The sequence below is a fragment of the Sinocyclocheilus anshuiensis genome, unplaced genomic scaffold (genome assembly GCF_001515605.1).
Source record: "Sinocyclocheilus anshuiensis isolate Anshui unplaced genomic scaffold, SAMN03320099.WGS_v1.1 scaffold371, whole genome shotgun sequence".
NCBI lineage: Eukaryota > Metazoa > Chordata > Actinopteri > Cypriniformes > Cyprinidae > Sinocyclocheilus > Sinocyclocheilus anshuiensis.
Window position 1 is genome coordinate 1,166,801 of NW_015549597.1, and position 17,747 is coordinate 1,184,547.

At 40.2% G+C, this 17,747-nt stretch overlaps 3 protein-coding genes across 8 annotated transcripts in view; all 3 read left to right on the top strand.

Moving 5' to 3' along the window:
• Positions 1 to 14,130, top strand: part of LOC107658487 (AP-2 complex subunit alpha-2-like) — a 30,664-nt gene extending 16,534 nt beyond the window's left edge. Inside the window, exons 6-23 of one of the 6 annotated variants that reach the window (XM_016447058.1) lie at positions 2,272 to 2,531; positions 2,795 to 2,963; positions 3,107 to 3,244; positions 3,321 to 3,503; positions 3,621 to 3,718; positions 3,885 to 4,116; positions 4,206 to 4,394; positions 5,476 to 5,609; positions 5,980 to 6,042; positions 6,467 to 6,535; positions 8,009 to 8,091; positions 8,722 to 8,811; positions 8,931 to 9,054; positions 9,134 to 9,250; positions 9,346 to 9,415; positions 11,496 to 11,630; positions 11,819 to 11,830; positions 12,163 to 14,130. In XM_016447058.1, the coding sequence (XP_016302544.1) occupies positions 2,272 to 2,531; positions 2,795 to 2,963; positions 3,107 to 3,244; positions 3,321 to 3,503; positions 3,621 to 3,718; positions 3,885 to 4,116; positions 4,206 to 4,394; positions 5,476 to 5,609; positions 5,980 to 6,042; positions 6,467 to 6,535; positions 8,009 to 8,091; positions 8,722 to 8,811; positions 8,931 to 9,054; positions 9,134 to 9,250; positions 9,346 to 9,415; positions 11,496 to 11,630; positions 11,819 to 11,830; positions 12,163 to 12,240 (2,244 nt within the window). In that variant the 3' untranslated portion in view covers positions 12,241 to 14,130. The remainder of the gene's footprint in view (positions 1 to 2,271; positions 2,532 to 2,794; positions 2,964 to 3,106; positions 3,245 to 3,320; positions 3,504 to 3,620; positions 3,719 to 3,884; positions 4,117 to 4,205; positions 4,395 to 5,475; positions 5,610 to 5,979; positions 6,043 to 6,466; positions 6,536 to 8,008; positions 8,092 to 8,721; positions 8,812 to 8,930; positions 9,055 to 9,133; positions 9,251 to 9,345; positions 9,416 to 11,495; positions 11,631 to 11,818; positions 11,831 to 12,162) is intronic. The other 5 variants (XM_016447059.1, XM_016447060.1, XM_016447061.1 and 2 more) reach the window with 5 other exon arrangements.
• An 83-nt stretch (positions 14,131 to 14,213) lies between these two features.
• LOC107658419 (transmembrane gamma-carboxyglutamic acid protein 2-like) overlaps positions 14,214 to 17,747 on the top strand; it is an 18,489-nt gene continuing 14,955 nt past the window's right edge. The window contains exons 1-2 of the mRNA XM_016446955.1: positions 14,214 to 14,225; positions 14,449 to 14,453. The gene's annotated coding sequence lies outside the window, so the exon portion shown is untranslated. The remainder of the gene's footprint in view (positions 14,226 to 14,448; positions 14,454 to 17,747) is intronic.
• The window catches only part of LOC107658418 (dual specificity protein phosphatase 7-like), a 3,040-nt gene continuing 893 nt past the window's right edge, over positions 15,601 to 17,747 (top strand). Inside the window, exons 1-5 of the mRNA XM_016446953.1 lie at positions 15,601 to 15,930; positions 16,108 to 16,259; positions 16,452 to 16,611; positions 16,860 to 16,983; positions 17,226 to 17,740. Coding sequence (XP_016302439.1) covers positions 16,167 to 16,259; positions 16,452 to 16,611; positions 16,860 to 16,983; positions 17,226 to 17,740 — 892 coding nt within the window. The 5' untranslated portion in view covers positions 15,601 to 15,930; positions 16,108 to 16,166. The remainder of the gene's footprint in view (positions 15,931 to 16,107; positions 16,260 to 16,451; positions 16,612 to 16,859; positions 16,984 to 17,225; positions 17,741 to 17,747) is intronic.

Genomic DNA, 17,747 nt, shown 5'->3' on the forward strand with positions numbered 1-17,747 from the left:
TTACACAAAAATATTTTAATTGCAGTATTCCTTTTACATAGTAGCAATTAAAATATTTTTGTGTAAATCTCAATTTATAACATTAATGTAATAAAATTAAATATAAAACCAAAGCTATTTGCCACTGACAGGGCATTAACGTTTTTATAGAAAATATTTTATAGTTTGTTATAGAATAACAAGTTAGCCTATGCTCAGAGTCCAGAGCCTCGATCATAACATTATAACAGGCACCTTCCGAGTAGAAACCAGAGTTGCTAAGTCCGCATATTATACGCGACTTTGGGCTTCTTTTTTTGAAAAGGTGCGTGAAAAAATCCTGGGTTGCAGTTTTTGGGCTTATTTTTAAAAAATATGGTTGCTTGTTAGGGAAATCTGACAAGCAACTTCGTTTCTTTATTTATGTTCGCTGTATTCTCCAATGCATTGAATGACACTCTGTCTGCTCGTAGTTAATAGCCAACCAGTGCAATGATATAAGTGCTGCAGTGTAATTTGTCAAATGTTCTGCCCCCTCCTCCCCCTCATTGGAGAAAAATCACATTCAAAAAGATGGCGCGTGACGCTGTAATCTAAGCGATGATAGAAGTAGACATAGAGGAGTGGGATGACTTTCTTTTAGCCTAATTTGTAATTTTTACAATGTTTTTGTAATGTATTAATTATCACGGGCTGTAATAAAAAACAAGTAGTCCTATACTAATACTAAGAGTTAGGGATGCTCCGTGCCATGGCTGGCCGGTATTAACACAAGCACTGACAAGAGCGGCGCTCCGGTTCCCGTGGAGCCGTAACACGCCGCAGACGTGTGCAGTGAGGTGCAGATCAGCTCTAACGTCACTGAATCTGCTGTTAAAAATTAACCATCCATTCATCATATCATCATGAAAAACATACAGGACAAATAGCGATTTTTTTCATTGTTTCTCGAAACGTCATAGCATTTCCACACCGGCGATGATATGACTGCGGCGCCAAATCATTTATGTCCCCACGCATCATGTACGTCATCACACGTTGACATCATCAAATTGCGATCGGTTTGTGAGATCGGCCAAGTGTAGTGAGTACCGATCGAGTCATAAAATGTGATTATCGGCCAATACCGATCTTCGGCCGATCGATCGGAGCATCCCTAATAAGAGTAAATATGGTTCTAATAGCATATATTTTAGTAGGCTATAAATATGTGGCTATGTTACAGCTCCCCTTTGAAGCTCTTGTGTTTTTCTCCTTTTCCATCTGTTCAATCCTATTCTGCTCACAGGTGAGATGAGATTTGTTCCCACTTTTGTTGCAGTTTGCTGATTTTTGCAAAATAGTTTCTGTTTTTGCTTTTAAGATAAGAGTGGTTTCAGTTTAATATGTTGCAGGCTCATTTATTGGTAATAAATAATTGATAATAATAAATCATCAAAAGAAAAGGCTTGTTTTTGAAGCTGCGGTTGCTTATTTGTCTTGCGAGAGTTGGCAACAGTGGTAGAGACCTGCACTATCGCGGGACCTAATGCAGCAGAGTGCGGCGCGGGACAACACTTGATGGGCAGGTGCGGGCGGGTAGAGACTTGTGTATGCGGGAGAATAAGGTTGTATCACACTGGGCAATCTTAACTGTGCCCGAGCTCGTCTGACCCCCAGAGCCCGGTTCGTTTGACTAGTGTGAAATGAACCAGGCCGCGGTTCATTTAGCCAGCCCTAGCTCGGTTGGAAGAGGTGGGCCAGAGCGTGGTTCCAGCTGGGCTCGGACTCTGGCTCGGACTACGCATGTAGTCTGATACGTGCAGCATGATTGCGTGAACATTTCTGAGCGGCAAAAGTGATATATTGTGAGAGGGCAGTGTGTTACTGCGTATCAAAATAATGAACCACAAAGTTAACAAAACGATGCACTCCCACTGTGTTTAGTGAGAGCGCTTCTCTGCCGTCTTCACGTGCTATCGGAAACTTCCTATTTCTCGCTTATGAAGTTGTGAGCGCTTCATGTGAGCGCTCCTGCAGTCTTAGGCCCTCCCCAAATGCTCTCATTGGTTGAGACGCGTGATGACACCCATCCCAAGCCAATACTAATCAACATCCCACCCCTCCTGTGACCCATGGCTTGTCTGTATGTGTATTCAGAGCCAGTGAGCAATGGACTTTAATAATAATAAAAAAACTGTTAACGCGCGATAAAATAATTGCCGGCATTAATCAATTAATGCGATAACGCATTAACTTGCCCAGCCCTAGTTCTTATCTTTGATTCGTTCTTGTTTTTTTTTCCATTCTCAGATTGTGTCTTCAGCCTCCACTGACCTGCAGGACTACACCTACTACTTCGTTCCTGCTCCATGGTTGTCCTGCAAGCTGCTGCGACTTCTGCAGTGCTACCCACCACCTGAGGATGGTGCCGTGAAGGGACGACTGGTGGAGTGTCTGGAAACTATCCTCAACAAAGCCCAGGAGCCACCCAAATCCAAGAAGGTTCAGCACTCCAATGCCAAGAATGCCATCCTATTTGAAGCCATTTCTCTCATCATTCACTATGACAGGTGCAAGTTGCCTCCATTTCTCCCCCCTCCCCACCTTTAGAAATTTCACAAATAACTAAAAATGCACAGGTCATTTTAGGAACAATTTTCGTACATATGGATTCATATATATTCATATATTTATATAAAAATTTGTTCTTTTTGTGTATTTCTTAAATAATTGCTTTGTTTAAAATGATCTGATAGGGTGTATCAAAGATTTTGTCTGTATTAAGCATTTATCTGTTGCGTTCAAACTCTCTTCATGGCCTGTTTCACAACAGTGAGCCGAATCTTCTTGTGCGGGCATGTAACCAGCTGGGACAGTTCTTACAGCATAGAGAGACCAACCTGCGCTACCTGGCCCTGGAAAGCATGTGCACCCTTGCCAGCTCCGAGTTTTCCCATGAGGCAGTTAAAACGCACATAGAGACAGTCATTAATGCTCTGAAGGTAAAGTGGATAGATTCTGCATTCTTACAAAACAAGATCTCTCTTTTTTGCAGCAATAAAAAGGCTTTTTAATGGCAGAGTCATCCTTTTATTATTCATGGACACTGTTTATAACCATTTAATTCTATTTATTCTGCTGGCAGACTGAGAGGGATGTCAGTGTGCGTCAGAGAGCTGCAGACCTCCTCTACGCCATGTGTGACCGCAGCAATGCCAAGCAGATTGTCGCCGAGATGCTGAGTTACCTGGAGACAGCCGACTACTCCATCAGAGAGGAAATGGTGCGTCTCTCTTCATCTCTTCCATGTCTCTTCAGTCACAGGTCGTTGTTTTAATGTGTGACTGCTGTGTCTGTAGGTACTGAAGGTGGCCATCCTGGCAGAGAAATATGCAGTAGACTACTCCTGGTATGTGGATACCATTCTGAACCTAATCCGCATTGCTGGGGATTACGTCAGTGAGGAAGTGTGGTACCGCGTCATCCAGATCGTCATCAATCGTGACGATGTGCAGGGATATGCAGCCAAGACAGTCTTTGAGGTAAATGACACCAGATGTTCAAATTGTCACTTCTTATACACATTCAGAAAATTGATTTCCGCCATCATTACGATACTTCATGCAACTCTCTTTGTTCTTTTTTTTCAATTTCCACAGGCTTTGCAGGCTCCAGCTTGTCATGAGAACATGGTAAAGGTTGGAGGCTACATCCTGGGAGAGTTTGGTAACCTTATAGCAGGTGATCCTCGCTCCAGGTGAGTTTTTTATATTAGCGTTTTATGACATCACACTTTGGATGTGTGCTGTACTAATACTGTCCTCTTTTCTTTTCTTTTTTTACTTTTTCTTTCATCTTTCCTATAATCTGAAATTCATCAAATTGTTCCCACTCATCCCACCTCTATTCTTCTATCTCACTAGTCCTTTGGTTCAGTTTAACCTGCTCCACTCTAAGTTTCACCTGTGTTCAGTCCCCACACGTGCCCTGCTGCTTTCTGCCTATATTAAGTTCATTAATCTGTTCCCGGAGACAAAGAGCACCATTCAGGAAGTGCTGCGCTCTGACAGCCAGATCAGGAACAGTGATGTCGAGCTGCAGCAGAGAGCTGTGGAGTATCTCAAACTGTCCTCCATCGCCAGCACTGATGTCCTGGTGAGATCACGCTCTTTTGCGCGCACATTGTTGATTTGTGTCTCACCATTTATTTGAATAATCATCTGTGTCATTGTGTGTAACTGTAGGCCACAGTGCTCGAGGAGATGCCTCCATTCCCAGAAAGAGAGTCGTCCATCCTGGCCAAGCTGAAAAAGAAGAAGGGACCAGGAGCCGTGTCTGTGAACGAGCTAGAGGAGGGAAAGAGAGAGGGAGGAGAACTCAATGGAGGGGGAGAGAGAGGAGGGGACAGCTCTGCCATTGCTGCATCTAATGCTGTGAGAAACATAAACAAATATGGATAAAACTGCTTTGAAATTTTTATATAGGCACTGCTGTCAAAAAGTTGGGGGTCAGCAAGATTTATTGTTTTCTGCAAGGATTGATTAAATGTAACAAAATTGGCAATGTATAGTTTTACAAAAGTTTTATCATTCAAATAAATGTTGTTCATGTTAACTTTCTATTTATTGAAAAATCCTGAAAAAAAAAAAATGTCAGCATATTAGAATGATTCTGAAGGATCATGTGACACTGAAGACTGGCGTTTTTGGCTTTTCCATCACAGAGATGAGATTTGTTTTAAAATATATCCAAATAGAAAAGTTTTGTTTTTACATTGTAACATTTCACAATAGAGGTCCTTGCACAAGGAGTCTGACATTTTCGCATGCGTTTTTCCATTTTTTCTTCGTATTCGTCATTTCCTATCAAAATGCATGCTACGGATGCGACAATGCAGAAAATCAAACCTGATCCGAATTTTTTTATGACGGACGAAAGTTTCGGAGGCAGTGTGTAAACATGATTGACGCAACATGAGGTCGTATTTATTTTTTAACGTACGAAAATTTTGGACTTGTGTGCAATGACCTTAATAGTTGTAATAGTAGTGTGTTCACAATAATAGTATTTATTATCAAATGAATGCATCTTGGTGAGCATAAGAGACTTCTTACAAAAACATGAAAAAATCTTACTGACCCCATACTTTTGAATGGTAGCAAGCCTTTTGGCTATAAACATTGGGTCTGGTCCACTTTGAAAGAAGTGGCTCATCAGATTGGAGAACAGGCAGCTCTTATCATTTTTGTGGGCAATATGCATCAGATGGTCAGTGCATGTACTGTGGGCAGTCTGTGGGCTGAGACTAGTACGTGGCAGACTTCAGCCGCTGGGGCCATGCACACATGTTTGCATTGTACAGGGAAGTGAGTCAGCAAATATAGAACAATCCCTAAGAAAACACCCACCCACTGAGCACATCCTGATTCAAATGCTTTCTAATTAGACATTCAGCTCTTTAGTATGTCTTTATTAAACCAAAATCCAATGTAATGAACGCTCTCTTTCTTTTAGTCCACTCCGTCCCCGTCTGCCGATCTGCTGGGGCTCCGTGCGGGTCCCCCTGTTACTGCCGCCGCTCCCAGCGCAGGCAGCTTATTGGTTGATGTTTTCTCAGAGGCTGGCATCAATGATGATGGCTTCCTGAGGTAAACAAGGATCCAGTTCATTCATTAGCATCCTGTTTTCATCCTATTTTTAATTTATTGCTTTCATTAACTGAAGTGAAGTGCACTAATATTTTAACATGTTCAGAGCTTGTATATACATCCGTCAGGCTTTCTGCTCTTCTGTCATTTGACTTTCTACCGCTCGTTCTTCTTGTCTTCCTATTTGTGTGTTGTGTAATCTTGTGTCCTTTATCTTGCTGCGTATGTGACTGTCTTTCTCTTTTCTTGCCTCTTTTTTCTCTTTCCCTCCCTTTTCCATCTCCCTCATTTTGGTGTGTGCGCGCATGTTTGTGTGTATGCGTGAACGTATGTGCGTCTCACGTCCTTGCTTTTCATTGGACGATGGCAGAGATCTGGAACCCACCACTGAAAGCTCTGACTCCCTATTGGCTGAGGGTCCTGGTGACTCTGAGTAAGGGGCCAGTGGTAGACTACAGTGTCAATATGTTACAGCAAAACTTATTGACAGTCAATAGTCATATATAAACAGTTAACTTTTTGGTTATTTATAGATGTTGTTGTGTTCTTTTCTGTTTGTGTCTGTGAAGTATTTTCTATTTGTGTGCTGTGTGGTGGTATTATTACTTGCTAACATTTTATTGGCCACGGATGTAATGCCGGTACTAACCTCTGCCTTTGTCTCTTTCTCTCCTCTTTCTTGCTACCTTCCTTTGGCTTCACTCTGCACTTCTTCTCTTTTTACTGGCTCACCATTTTCTAATATCTTTAATCTGTTTTAACCATCTGTGCCTTTTCACACTTAACACTTCTCACCCCTCTCTTCATCTTCTGGGGCCACTCTCCTCTCTCTTCATCCTTCGCTTTCGGTCTCTCAGCTCTGCTCCCCCCTCTGTGGTCTCTGAAGATCCTACTCCTCTGCCTGAGTCAGACGAACTGCTCAACAAGTAAGAGCTCACTTGCCCACTTCACTCCCTCTTTTCAGTCAAACAAGCATCACCCACAGCCTTTCTCATATTATTTCTTCTTCTCTTGTATTGGAAGACAGAATGCAAAATGTAGTTAAAAATAACCACAGACAAATGTTTTTTGTTTTTAAAATATTACTGTTAATCTTAAGCATGTAGTGTGGGAACTGCTAATCAATTGTTTTTTTGTGTCAAGTATACACTAAAAGTCAGGGTGGATCAGTAAGATTTTTTTTATTGCTAATAAATTACTTTTTTATTACTACTAAGATTTATTTACTTTTATTATAGTATTCAAAAGTGACTGAAAGATATTTATAGTGTTAGAAAATATTTCTATTTCAAATGCTGTTCTTTTATGTACCTTCTATTCATCAAAGAATGTTTTCAACAGTGATAATCAGAAATGTTTCTTGAGCATCAAATCAGCATGTTTGAATGATTTCTAATGATGCTGAAAATGCTGTCAAAGGTTTAAACTACTTTTTAAAACATTAAATGCAGCAGTTATTTTAAATTGTAATATTTCACTGTATTTTGATCAAATAAATGCAGCATCGGTGAGCTTATGAGACTTCTTTCTGTAACATTGAAAAAAAATCTTAGACCCCAAACTTTTGAAAGACTATATGCAGAGAAAATTATTTATTTCATGTTGGGAAATGCTGTCTTATATTCTGTTATTCTGACAGCTCAGATTTATATTATGACTATTAATTATGGTGACCAAATAATACATTTAAATACAAAAATTAAATCAAATCAAAGTCAGCAGTAAGTCAGCACTCACCCAAGATCTCTACGAGTCTATGAAACCAATAGCCTGTGTCTGCTTGCACATTGTGGATACTACTGTTAGATGTCCCGTATAAGCTTCATGGCTATATTTGCACTAATCACACTTAGTTCACAGCTCCAATACTTATTTTTAATATTTTAAGAGACGAGACCATGCCACTACATGGTAAACATCGGTCGGGAGCATTGAGGTCTTTTTTTACTTAGGCTTCAGGTTACAGTCTCTTGTTTCTTTTGTCACCCTCTCAGCACCCACCCTCCTCTCAGTGTCTTATGCTGCATTCACGTGCTCCTCGGATGGTTGCCTTACGGCGAAGTCATTGTTCCAGTGTTGATTTGCATGGCTTTACGTGCCTGTTTGAGTGAATAATTGCTCAATTTTTAACTTAACCGAGTCCCTTAGCATGGACAGAAACTAATTGTATCCTTTACTAACACTGTTGGTAATTACCTGTTTTACTAATGGTCACAAACTCCCATTATAGATCAAATCAAAAATTGGAAGTGAGTTTTCCAGGTGAATTTGCCCAGTGGGCGGCTCATGTTATTGATTTTTCTGAGAACACATGAGTGCACCATTACAAAACCAGTGCCATTTCTGGCTGTCCCTGCATGTTTGTCTGCCTCACACACACTCTTATCTCTTGCCCTCAGGTTTGTTTGCAAGAACAACGGAGTTCTGTTTGAGAATCAGCTGCTTCAGATCGGCATAAAATCTGAATATCGCCAGAACCTGGGTGAGTCACAACATCTGCAAAATTGTAATTGCATCATCTAGAAGTCCATGTCAGCAGACTTCTGGACTATGTCTTCAAGTTTATTATATTTTAACCTGCGTTTACGAGAGACTGTAGTTTCAGCGTACGCATTTCAGCAGTTCTTGCTAATTTTTATCCTGTTGTTTTAGCATTATAAAAACCTGAAAGGGATGTTACAGTGTTAATATTTGACTTGATATTCAAAATGCTTGTGGGTTAAAGACGAGAGGTCTTATTTTAGTGCCTACATAAAATTTAATTTACAAAAGTTAATTTATAGAAATAGAAAACATATTAAATGCAAAAAAAGTGTCTACTTTAATGTTTGAAATAACTTAAATTAAAATGTTAAAATTATTTAATGTCATCTAATAATTTATGCCTGACAAGATTCTTTTGGTGTATGAACTATTGTTACACTGAATGACATTTTAGTGGGTGTCTTCTGTTGATCATGGTAAAAATGTATGATAGTCATTAATTTTTGCTCAGAAAAAAGAAATAAAATTAAACAGGATGGATTCTAATGAACCGTTTAAAGCTGTATTAAACTTTTGATGCTTAAACACCTTTTCATCTTTGGTTTGTGTCTGTTGTCTCTCCTCACAGGGCGGATCTATCTGTTCTATGGCAATAAGACGTCAGTGCAGTTTGTAACTTTCACGACCACAGTCACCTGCCCAGGAGAGCTACAGTCTCATATCCTTCACATCCACACATGAAACTCATGTTCATTCTTGCTTACACGCATTGTGATTTTTGTCATGTACATCATCCGAGTACGCTGGTTTGTTGTTTAACTCCTTAACTGAACCCACAGCTCAATGTTCAGTCTAAACCAGTGGAGCCTCTCATAGAAGGAGGTGCTCAGGTGCAGCAGGTCATCAACATTGAGTGTCTGACTGACTTCAGTGATGCACCACTCCTCAACATCAAGTTCAGGTAACAGATGCATGCATTTAAACGGTTTATGACCACGAGTCAGCATACACAGATTTACTTAGCCGTTGTGTTGTTTCAGGTATGGCGGAGCTCTCCAGAATCTCACCCTCAAGCTGCCTGTTACCATAAACAAGTTCTTCCAGCCCACAGAGATGGCATCACACGACTTCTTTCAGCGCTGGAAACAGCTCAGCCAGTGAGTGTTTGTGTGTACACAGAAGACAAATTACTGTATACATGCATCAAAAACTGTTCTCTGAATGAGAAACATGCTAAATTCCCTTCTCACAGGCCTCAGCAAGAAGCACAGAAGATCTTCAAGGCCAGCCATGCCATGGACACCGAAGTGCTCAAAGCAAAGGTGGGTTTACACAACCTCATACCGACTTTGCAATGCCATACTAGCCTGCTGTGTACTGTACACTATACTATATACTGTACACTGGCTTCTGTTTATTTAATAGCAGGTAAAACAGTAAGCATTTTCAAACAGTAGTATGCAAAATTGTCACAAGACATTATCACATTTATTGTTTAATTCAGTGTCCAGTTATCAGAACGGTGAGTCAAGAATAGATAAAGGCTATATTCATTTAGGTTCGTTCTTCACAGGAAAATAGATGATCAAGTCGAGTGCATTGCATTGTGGGATACATATCCCAGTATATTTTGCACTATATCAGAATCAGAAAGAGCTTTATTGCCAAGTCTGTTTGCACATACAAGGAATTTGTTATAGTGTCACAAGCTTTCCAGTACACGGAGACAACAACAACACAGAGATAATAAAAATAAGATGTAAATAAAATGCATAAATATAAACCACAAAAAAAGAATAAATTGTATGTACAGGTGTGCTATAGATAGAATAGGAATAGAATAAAATAAAATAAAGTTGTAGGTATGTACTAGGATTTAGGGTGATAAATAAGTATAAGGTTATTGCACATACTTCAATTGCACTATGGGAGAACATTAACTGTTCATGAGGTAGCTTGCCTGGGGAAAGAAACGGTTCTTGTGCCTGGCTGTCCTGGTATTCGGTGCTCTGTAATGCCGACCAGATGGCAAAAGTTCAAAAAGGAGATGGCTTGGATGTGATGGATCCAGAGTGATTTTCTGAGCCCTTTTCCTCTCTCTGGATGTATACAGTTCTTGGAGGGTAGGCGGGCACCAATAATCCTTTCAGCAGTCCGAACCGTTCTCTGTAGTCTTCTGATGTCTGATTTTGTAGCTGAACCAAACCAGACAGTTATTGAAGTGCACAGAACAGACTCGATGACGGCTGAGTAGAACTGTTTCAGCAGCTCCTGTGGCAGGTTGAATTTCCTCAGCTGGCGAAGGAAGTACAACCTCTGCTGGGCCTTTTTAACAGTGGAGTCAATGTGAGTGTCCCACTTCAGGTCCTGAGAGATGGTGGTGCCCAGGAACCTGAATAGCTTTTTAGCGTAGTTCCTCTTGGCCACTCTAATTTCCTTATTCAGTGTGTTTCTGGCCTGATTGTACAAAACTCTGTCCCCCCTTTTGTAGGTGTCCTCTTTGGCCTGACGAAGATGACGAAGTTTTGCTGTAAACCATGGCTTATCATTATTGAATGTTAAATGAGTCCTGGTAGGGATGCACATGTCTTCACAGAAACTGATATGATTAAAACAGAGTCCGGGTGTTGTTGCTCTGTCTCTGTGATCTGATCAGCGAGTTTCTGTAAAGCTGAGCTCACGTGCGTTTGCGGAGGAATGTAAACTCACGAGAATGAACGAGTGAATAGAACGTCTTACAGATAATGAAAAGCGCTTCTAGATCGGAACAACACATCTTCTTTAACGCTGTAACATCTGTACACCAGCTTTCGTTGATGTAAAAACATATGCTACACATTTTGAAATATGTTGTAAATTATCTGGTTATCAGGTGATTTTTCTCTTTTTGGCCAATGAATCACGCTCAGAATATGAGTGCAGGGGTGCAGAGGAAGAAATAACAACAAATCCTATACTATAACAAATCCTTACTAAAAGAACTCTTCCTGCAGACTGGCATGTCTAATTTTACAGAATCCAAAAAACTCCTACACTGGCGAACAAACGGGTATGAGTAAACTGTCTTTTTCTGTCATCTCTGACATGATTTTGTGACCGTAGTAGCTAAGTGCTGCATCATTGTGTTTTCCATCTGTTTTACAACAGGTGGCAACCAGTCTTAAGGTGCAATATTAACATGATATTTCATTGTTTAAATGTATTGGTAATCGCTGATGCCTGTATTTTGCAACATCCCTATGCTGGAATAGTAAGATTAGTATGCCAGAACGTTTTAATTAGAAGAATAACTTTAATTATAGCCATTCAATTTAGAGGGGGGATGTCATTCCTGTAGAATTTATGTACAGATGAGCCCACTAAATTTGATTTTTTGATCTTATTCACCCATCTGTCTCATAGTTACTGGGATTGGGCATGGCTCTCTTGGAGAATGTGGATCCGAACCCAGAGAACTTTGTGTGTGCCGGAGTGATCCAAAGCAAGGCCCAGCAAGTGGGTTCTCTGCTAAGACTCGAGCCCAACGCACAAGCTCAGGTATGAACAGACAATCGTTTTAAGCAAACGTATCCATATTACACAATCAAAAGCAAAGGAAAACAAAGAAATGCCACGAGCATCAAAAGTCCCTCCCTGCTGCTATGGAGCACAGACTTCTCACCAAGTCAGTTTTATTGCATCTTACTGTTGTCTGTGTGTCTCTGTGCCTGCTGATGCAACTCAAGTCTGGGGAGCAGGTAAAGCATTCATCCTGCCACCCCTTCCAACTCAAACCACCTCCCGTCCTCCCTCCCGCTTTTGTGATTCACTCCATGTCTGGTAGTAAAACCCAGTTGATTTGGCGTGACAGCAGTATCCTTCTCTTTGTATCTATGGAGTTTCCTTTGTCCATTTTGCAAGTTTACATTTAGTCTCTCTGTATCGGCAGTAAGGATCAGACACGCATTCGGACAGCAGAATGAGCGTCTATCTGCACAATTGATTTGTCTTTCTCAGTTGTTTGTGTTTCCGTTTATATTGTGTAACGCTCTTTATTCTCTCTCTCTCTCTCTTTCTCTCTCTCTCTCAGATGTACCGGTTAACCGTGCGCAGCAGTAAGGACACTGTGTCCAAGCGTCTTTGTGAGCTGCTGGCAGAACAGTTCTAGAAAGTGAGCCGAGACTAGCACCATCTAGAACCGACACCCAGACAAGACCAGCGTTCCTGAGAGACCCCAGAATAAAGAATCTACAAAACGCATTCATGCATAAGGGAAAAAGTAGCTGTCAGCCTCTGGCAGCCATATTACTGTCCTTCTGATAATGATTATTATTATTACTGTTGTTATCATCAGCGCTGCCCTTTCTTGTTTTTATCGGTGTTTACCTGTGTGTGAACAATGGAGCGAAAGGAAGCGTGCATGTGTTTTTTTTCGTACATGTGTGAAAGAGTCATGGTGATAGTTCCGTTCTCCGTCCTGCCTGTTCAACGATCAACTCCTGTGCTTGTGTGTGTGTGTGTGTGTGTGTGTGTGTGTTGTGGGATGAGGGGGGAGGGAGAAAAGTAAAGCAAAAAGATGGAAGTGGAGCAAGTTTTCCCTCTCTCCCGTATTATCCGCAAAGTTTCAACCGCAAAAACTGCACATTAGCTGTTTCTTTGGAACATTCCCTATAAGACTATTAGCAGGACAAGAAAACACAATCTCAATACACTAACGCAACGGCACTTCCCCAAAAGAGGCCAGAATCACTAACCCCCATTGCTTTCTCTCTCGTTTTCCTCCTCCACTGAAATCGGTCAAATCCAGAGCCATTGGTGTACATAGAAAATGTAAAAAAAAAAAAAACAAGAGAATCCACATGCATTTCCAGTTTATCGCACCGTACGTACGTTCCTTCCGATGTAGAAATGGCCAGTGCACTTTAAGAGGCTTTGAGAGGAAAGGCTTTTATAGTCCCACCCCCTTTTTCCTGTTCTTGTCCTATGTATTCAGTACTCGTCCTGACCACCATATCTTACAATGTTTATTGAAAAAAAAATCTCTATATATAAATATATATAAACCATGTAAATGATTACCCTTCATGGATGCATTTGTATGTCTCTTTCTTGTTTTTGATAGTGGTATATTGTCTGTTTGTATGCTTTCTTAAATGGTCTAATGTTTTTGCTCTTGTTTTGGACATTCCATTCTGTACTATGAGTGAATGGGCATAACGTTTCAGGTTAGTCGTACAGTGTTAAAAGAACTGGGCAGGAACTAGAATCAGAAAGAGGAAATGAAGCAGAGGGAGGGTCAGGTCCGCCAGTGTGCGAGTTTCTGCACATGAAGACTGCAACTGTTGTGGGCCTTCATGTAAATGTCTTTTTTGTTTCTTTTTTCTTTTTTGTAATATTGAAAAAAAAAAAAAAAACATCTGGAGGACAACATCTTCCAGCACAGTTATTGACTGAAATGAATAGTAGATAGTGGTTACCTCATTACTAAATCCTTACACAACACACACACACACACACACACACTATTAACTTTGAGTGGCCACAGCTGGAGACCCATATTTTCTTTTGCAGCGATAAAACCTGGGAAAGCACTTAGTTTGTGAAAAGTCACAGGCACGCAGTTGTACACACATTCTTAGGCTTAGAGGACGGGGGCTTAAGGGGGCGCACTGGACCAAAGCAGCTGCCAAGTGTCAATCACGTACAGGGATCATAAAGAGTTTGGTCAGCGTTGTTTGGTGAGCGAGTGTGTGGTGTTATTCTGTGTGATCCATGTGAAAAATATAATGGAATTTATGCGACATTGTCATATTAGTTCAGCTGGGGGTCACGCTTCCCTCGATGCAGTGATGTAGTACTGGGGACATAGTCATTGTAGTTGATTAGAGTCACAGTCATGGCGCGTGTGTGTGTGTTTCTGTGTGTGCGTGTGTCTATGCAGTATCCGCTAGCTAATGCAGCCCCGGTGTATCGCTGTTCAACCTGTCAGATACCTGTGTTAGATTAAATTTACTCTGTACTGAATAATGTGAAAGTAAATTTATGCCATATACTCGAACCAGGTGTTTTCTTTTTTGTGTGTGTGGTAGGGATGGGCACAGAGATCAGGTGGGCTGACAGCTAGATCTCACATATGCACCAAGCACAAAATAGGTCATTGTCTCTCAGCACAACAAGGTATAGGCCTATAACTCCATCTCTTAAGATGTAAAGTGGGCCATGACATGGGTTTAAAAATGTAACATAACGGTCATTTAAAAAAAAAGAAATAGAAAAAACTATTTCATTCTGATTAGAAATTAGTCAGCCATAGTTTTTTTTTTTTTAGGATTTATACAGCTAACAGTACTGTAATGGTGGGTTGAAAAAAATGCAGTGTCAATTTTAATAGAAAATAAATATACATGTTCTACGTCTGTTATTTGTTTCACAGTATAACTCATATTTCTGGACACCCTAAATATGATTATTTATACTGTGAAAAATACAAATGAATATCAAGTTCATGATTAGGTGGGCCTAATCTATCCAGGAAGCCATATGTGACCCTGGAACACAAAACCAGTCATAAGGGTCAATTTTTTTGAAATTGAGATGTATACATCACCTGGAAGCCTAATAAATAAGCTTTCCATTGATGTATGGTTTGTTAGGATAGGGCAATATTTGGTCGAGATACAACTATTTGAAAATCTGGAATATGAGGGTGCAAAAAAATCTAAATATTGAGAAAATCACCTTTAAAGTTGTCCAAGTGAAGTTCTTAGCAATGCATATTACTAATCAGAAATTAAGTTTTGATATATTTACGGTAGGAAATTTACAAAATATCTTCATTGAACATGATCTTTACTTAATATCCTAATGATTTTTGGCATAAAAGAAAAATCGATCATTTTGACCCATGCAATGTGTTTTTGGCTATTGCTACAAATTAAGACTGGTTTTGCGATCCAGGGTTACATATGCAGGATATTCAAGATGATATCTTTGCAATTTCTTTCTCAATTTCATTCCATCAGAGTAAATGGCAGTTTTATTCCTTAATTTGTTAAATAGAAAATGCAAAACACCATTTTGTAACCCAGGGTGGTATAGCAATAATTCATCTTATTAAATTAACATAAATCTCATTTTAAGTCTGTTGCAATTGAGTTTGTGTTTTGCAGCCTTTGAAGCGAGATTTTAAAAATATTCATTTATTGATACAGTCTGATAAAAACACGACATCATTGATGTACAGTTGTTTAATATAGTATAAACATGATATCAATAGGTAAATGCGGACCAGTGAACTAAGCGTTCTGAATAATATATTTTGTTTACAAGAGAAGCACTGCTCGCATGGGACTTTGCACACGAGCTGTCTTACAAAAACCTCTACAAGGACAGAAAAGTCTCGTTTGACGGATTGCACAATCGATTTGCAAATGTAAGCGGCGTGTTCCTGTCTGAAAGGCTACAGAGAGTAAAACACGATTCATCACAATAAACATGCCGAGGTCTTCAGGGCAAACTGATGATGGCGAACAAACCGAGCGCGCCGATTGGCTGGAAATGACATCACATAGAATTGTACTGTTTTTAGCTTCTGGAAACTGGATGACTTCATCTTTTTCCTCCCTCGCGCAGGTATAGATATACAACAACAAATAATGTTAGAGGCGCAGACAGAGCGAAGAGAAGCACGGGAGCACAGCTACCGAGAAGAGAGAGATCACACAGAGACTTCACGCGATACAGGCTTGCTCTTGTTTGTGCTATTTACAACGTTCATCCAGCAGCTTCGTTGGACTTTTTCAACCTTTTTTTTTTTTTATTTCCTACGCACTCTGCGGATCCATAACTGACTAAACTGGTGAGTACCAGCTTTTAGTTTGTTGTGAAGAAGCCTAACTTGTATATTACAATTGATAAATGCAATTCGTGAAAACTTTAGGCATACAATTTGGCCTGTTTTTAGGACTCTGTGTGTGTGTGTTTATTGCGTCATAGGCTCAGGCAGTAATTTTGCAGTGTATTTTTTTCTCCATAGGTTTTCGGATTATATAAATATTTAGAGGAACTATTTCTTAAAAAAAAAAAAATCAAGAGATGGTCTACTACAGGGACAGTCAGTCCGAGAGGCCACCTTTGTCTCGTATTCTGCCGCATCTCTACCTTGGTGCAGAGACTGACGTAACGCAGGTATATTTACAATTCTCTAATGATTCCTCATGCTAAAGAGTACAAAATCCTCCCTAAACCATAATAAAATTACATTTGCTACGTAAGTTAGTTTATTTGCATATATATTTGCTACAATAGTTTGTTCTAGTCCGTATTTTGCAGAACACAGAAGTTGTTTTCTCACCTCTCACCCGCTATTCGTACGCACAGGATGGTTTGTCCGACCGCGGCATCTCATACGTATTAAGTGTGAGCCGATGCTGCCCACAACCTTCATTTCTGCCCCAGTCCCAGTACCTCCGTATCCCAATAGACGACTCCCTGCGGGATGACCTGCTTCCTTGGATCCCTCAGGCGTTGCACTTCATTGGTGAGGGCCCCGGAATCCCACTGCTTACATCAGCCTGCATTTGCATCCCAGCTGCATTACATCATTAATATATCTAGCATGGATGCACAGAGCTGTGACTATGGAAATAGATTTGTTTTGTCTGTGCAAAAAACACAATACCATGCTACTTTAAAACGGATCATTATTTTATGCATCTGGTAGAAAATTTGGGTTATAGGTGTAATTGCATGTATAATATTTTTAATAAAACAAATTAACTGTTTCAGATGGGGCCATGTCATGTGGCTGCTCAGTCCTGGTCCACTGTGCTGCAGGAATCTCTCGGTCTCCAGCACTTGCTGTGGCTTACGTCATGTATAGCCTGAAAATGGATCTGGATCATGCATACAGGTAATGTGCATATGTTTTGTTTTACTTCTACTGCCATTTTATGTGTAAAAAAAAAAAAACTGAAATTTAGCATCAAAAAAAGTCTGAGATATGAAATTGGTGATAAAAGTGAGAATGATTTGTTTCGTTGTTTTTCTTTTTTTGTATCATTGGGCCATTCATGTTTTGTTTTGTTTTTTCATTTTATCATGAATGCAGATGATTCAAATAAGCTAATTATCATGATCTGATAATTTCTTTAGGTTTGTGAAAGAACGCAGACCCACAATTTCGCCGAACTTTAACTTCTTGGGGCAGCTGCAGCTCTTCCAGGGAACGCTTTCTTTGAAGAATAATAACACAAACCTTCACTCTCAGCAGTCAGTCAAACCTTTGGATAACTGCCTACAGCCCACCAATGAAAAAAATAACAGCAGTTCCACAGTGGCACTGTTAACTAACCTGAACCTTCAGAACAACATTGACAACAACTGTATTATTAATGGATGTACTGAGGATTCCAAAGCAAATGTGCACTGTGAGAACAAGAACAACCAAATGGAAAATATTCAGAGCCGAGGCCAACGCTGTGAGGTGATGAAGCCAGAGTTTACCTTATCTCTTTCAGACAAGCTCAGAGCGCTCACTCTCCGCACCAATCCCGTAGAGGTACAAAGACCAGTCAACATCACATCTCAGACACAGCAGGATGCACCAAAGTTCAACCTACCTAAGCCTACTTACCTTCAGATTCCGTCTCTAGCGGAGAAACGCAAAAGCCTTAC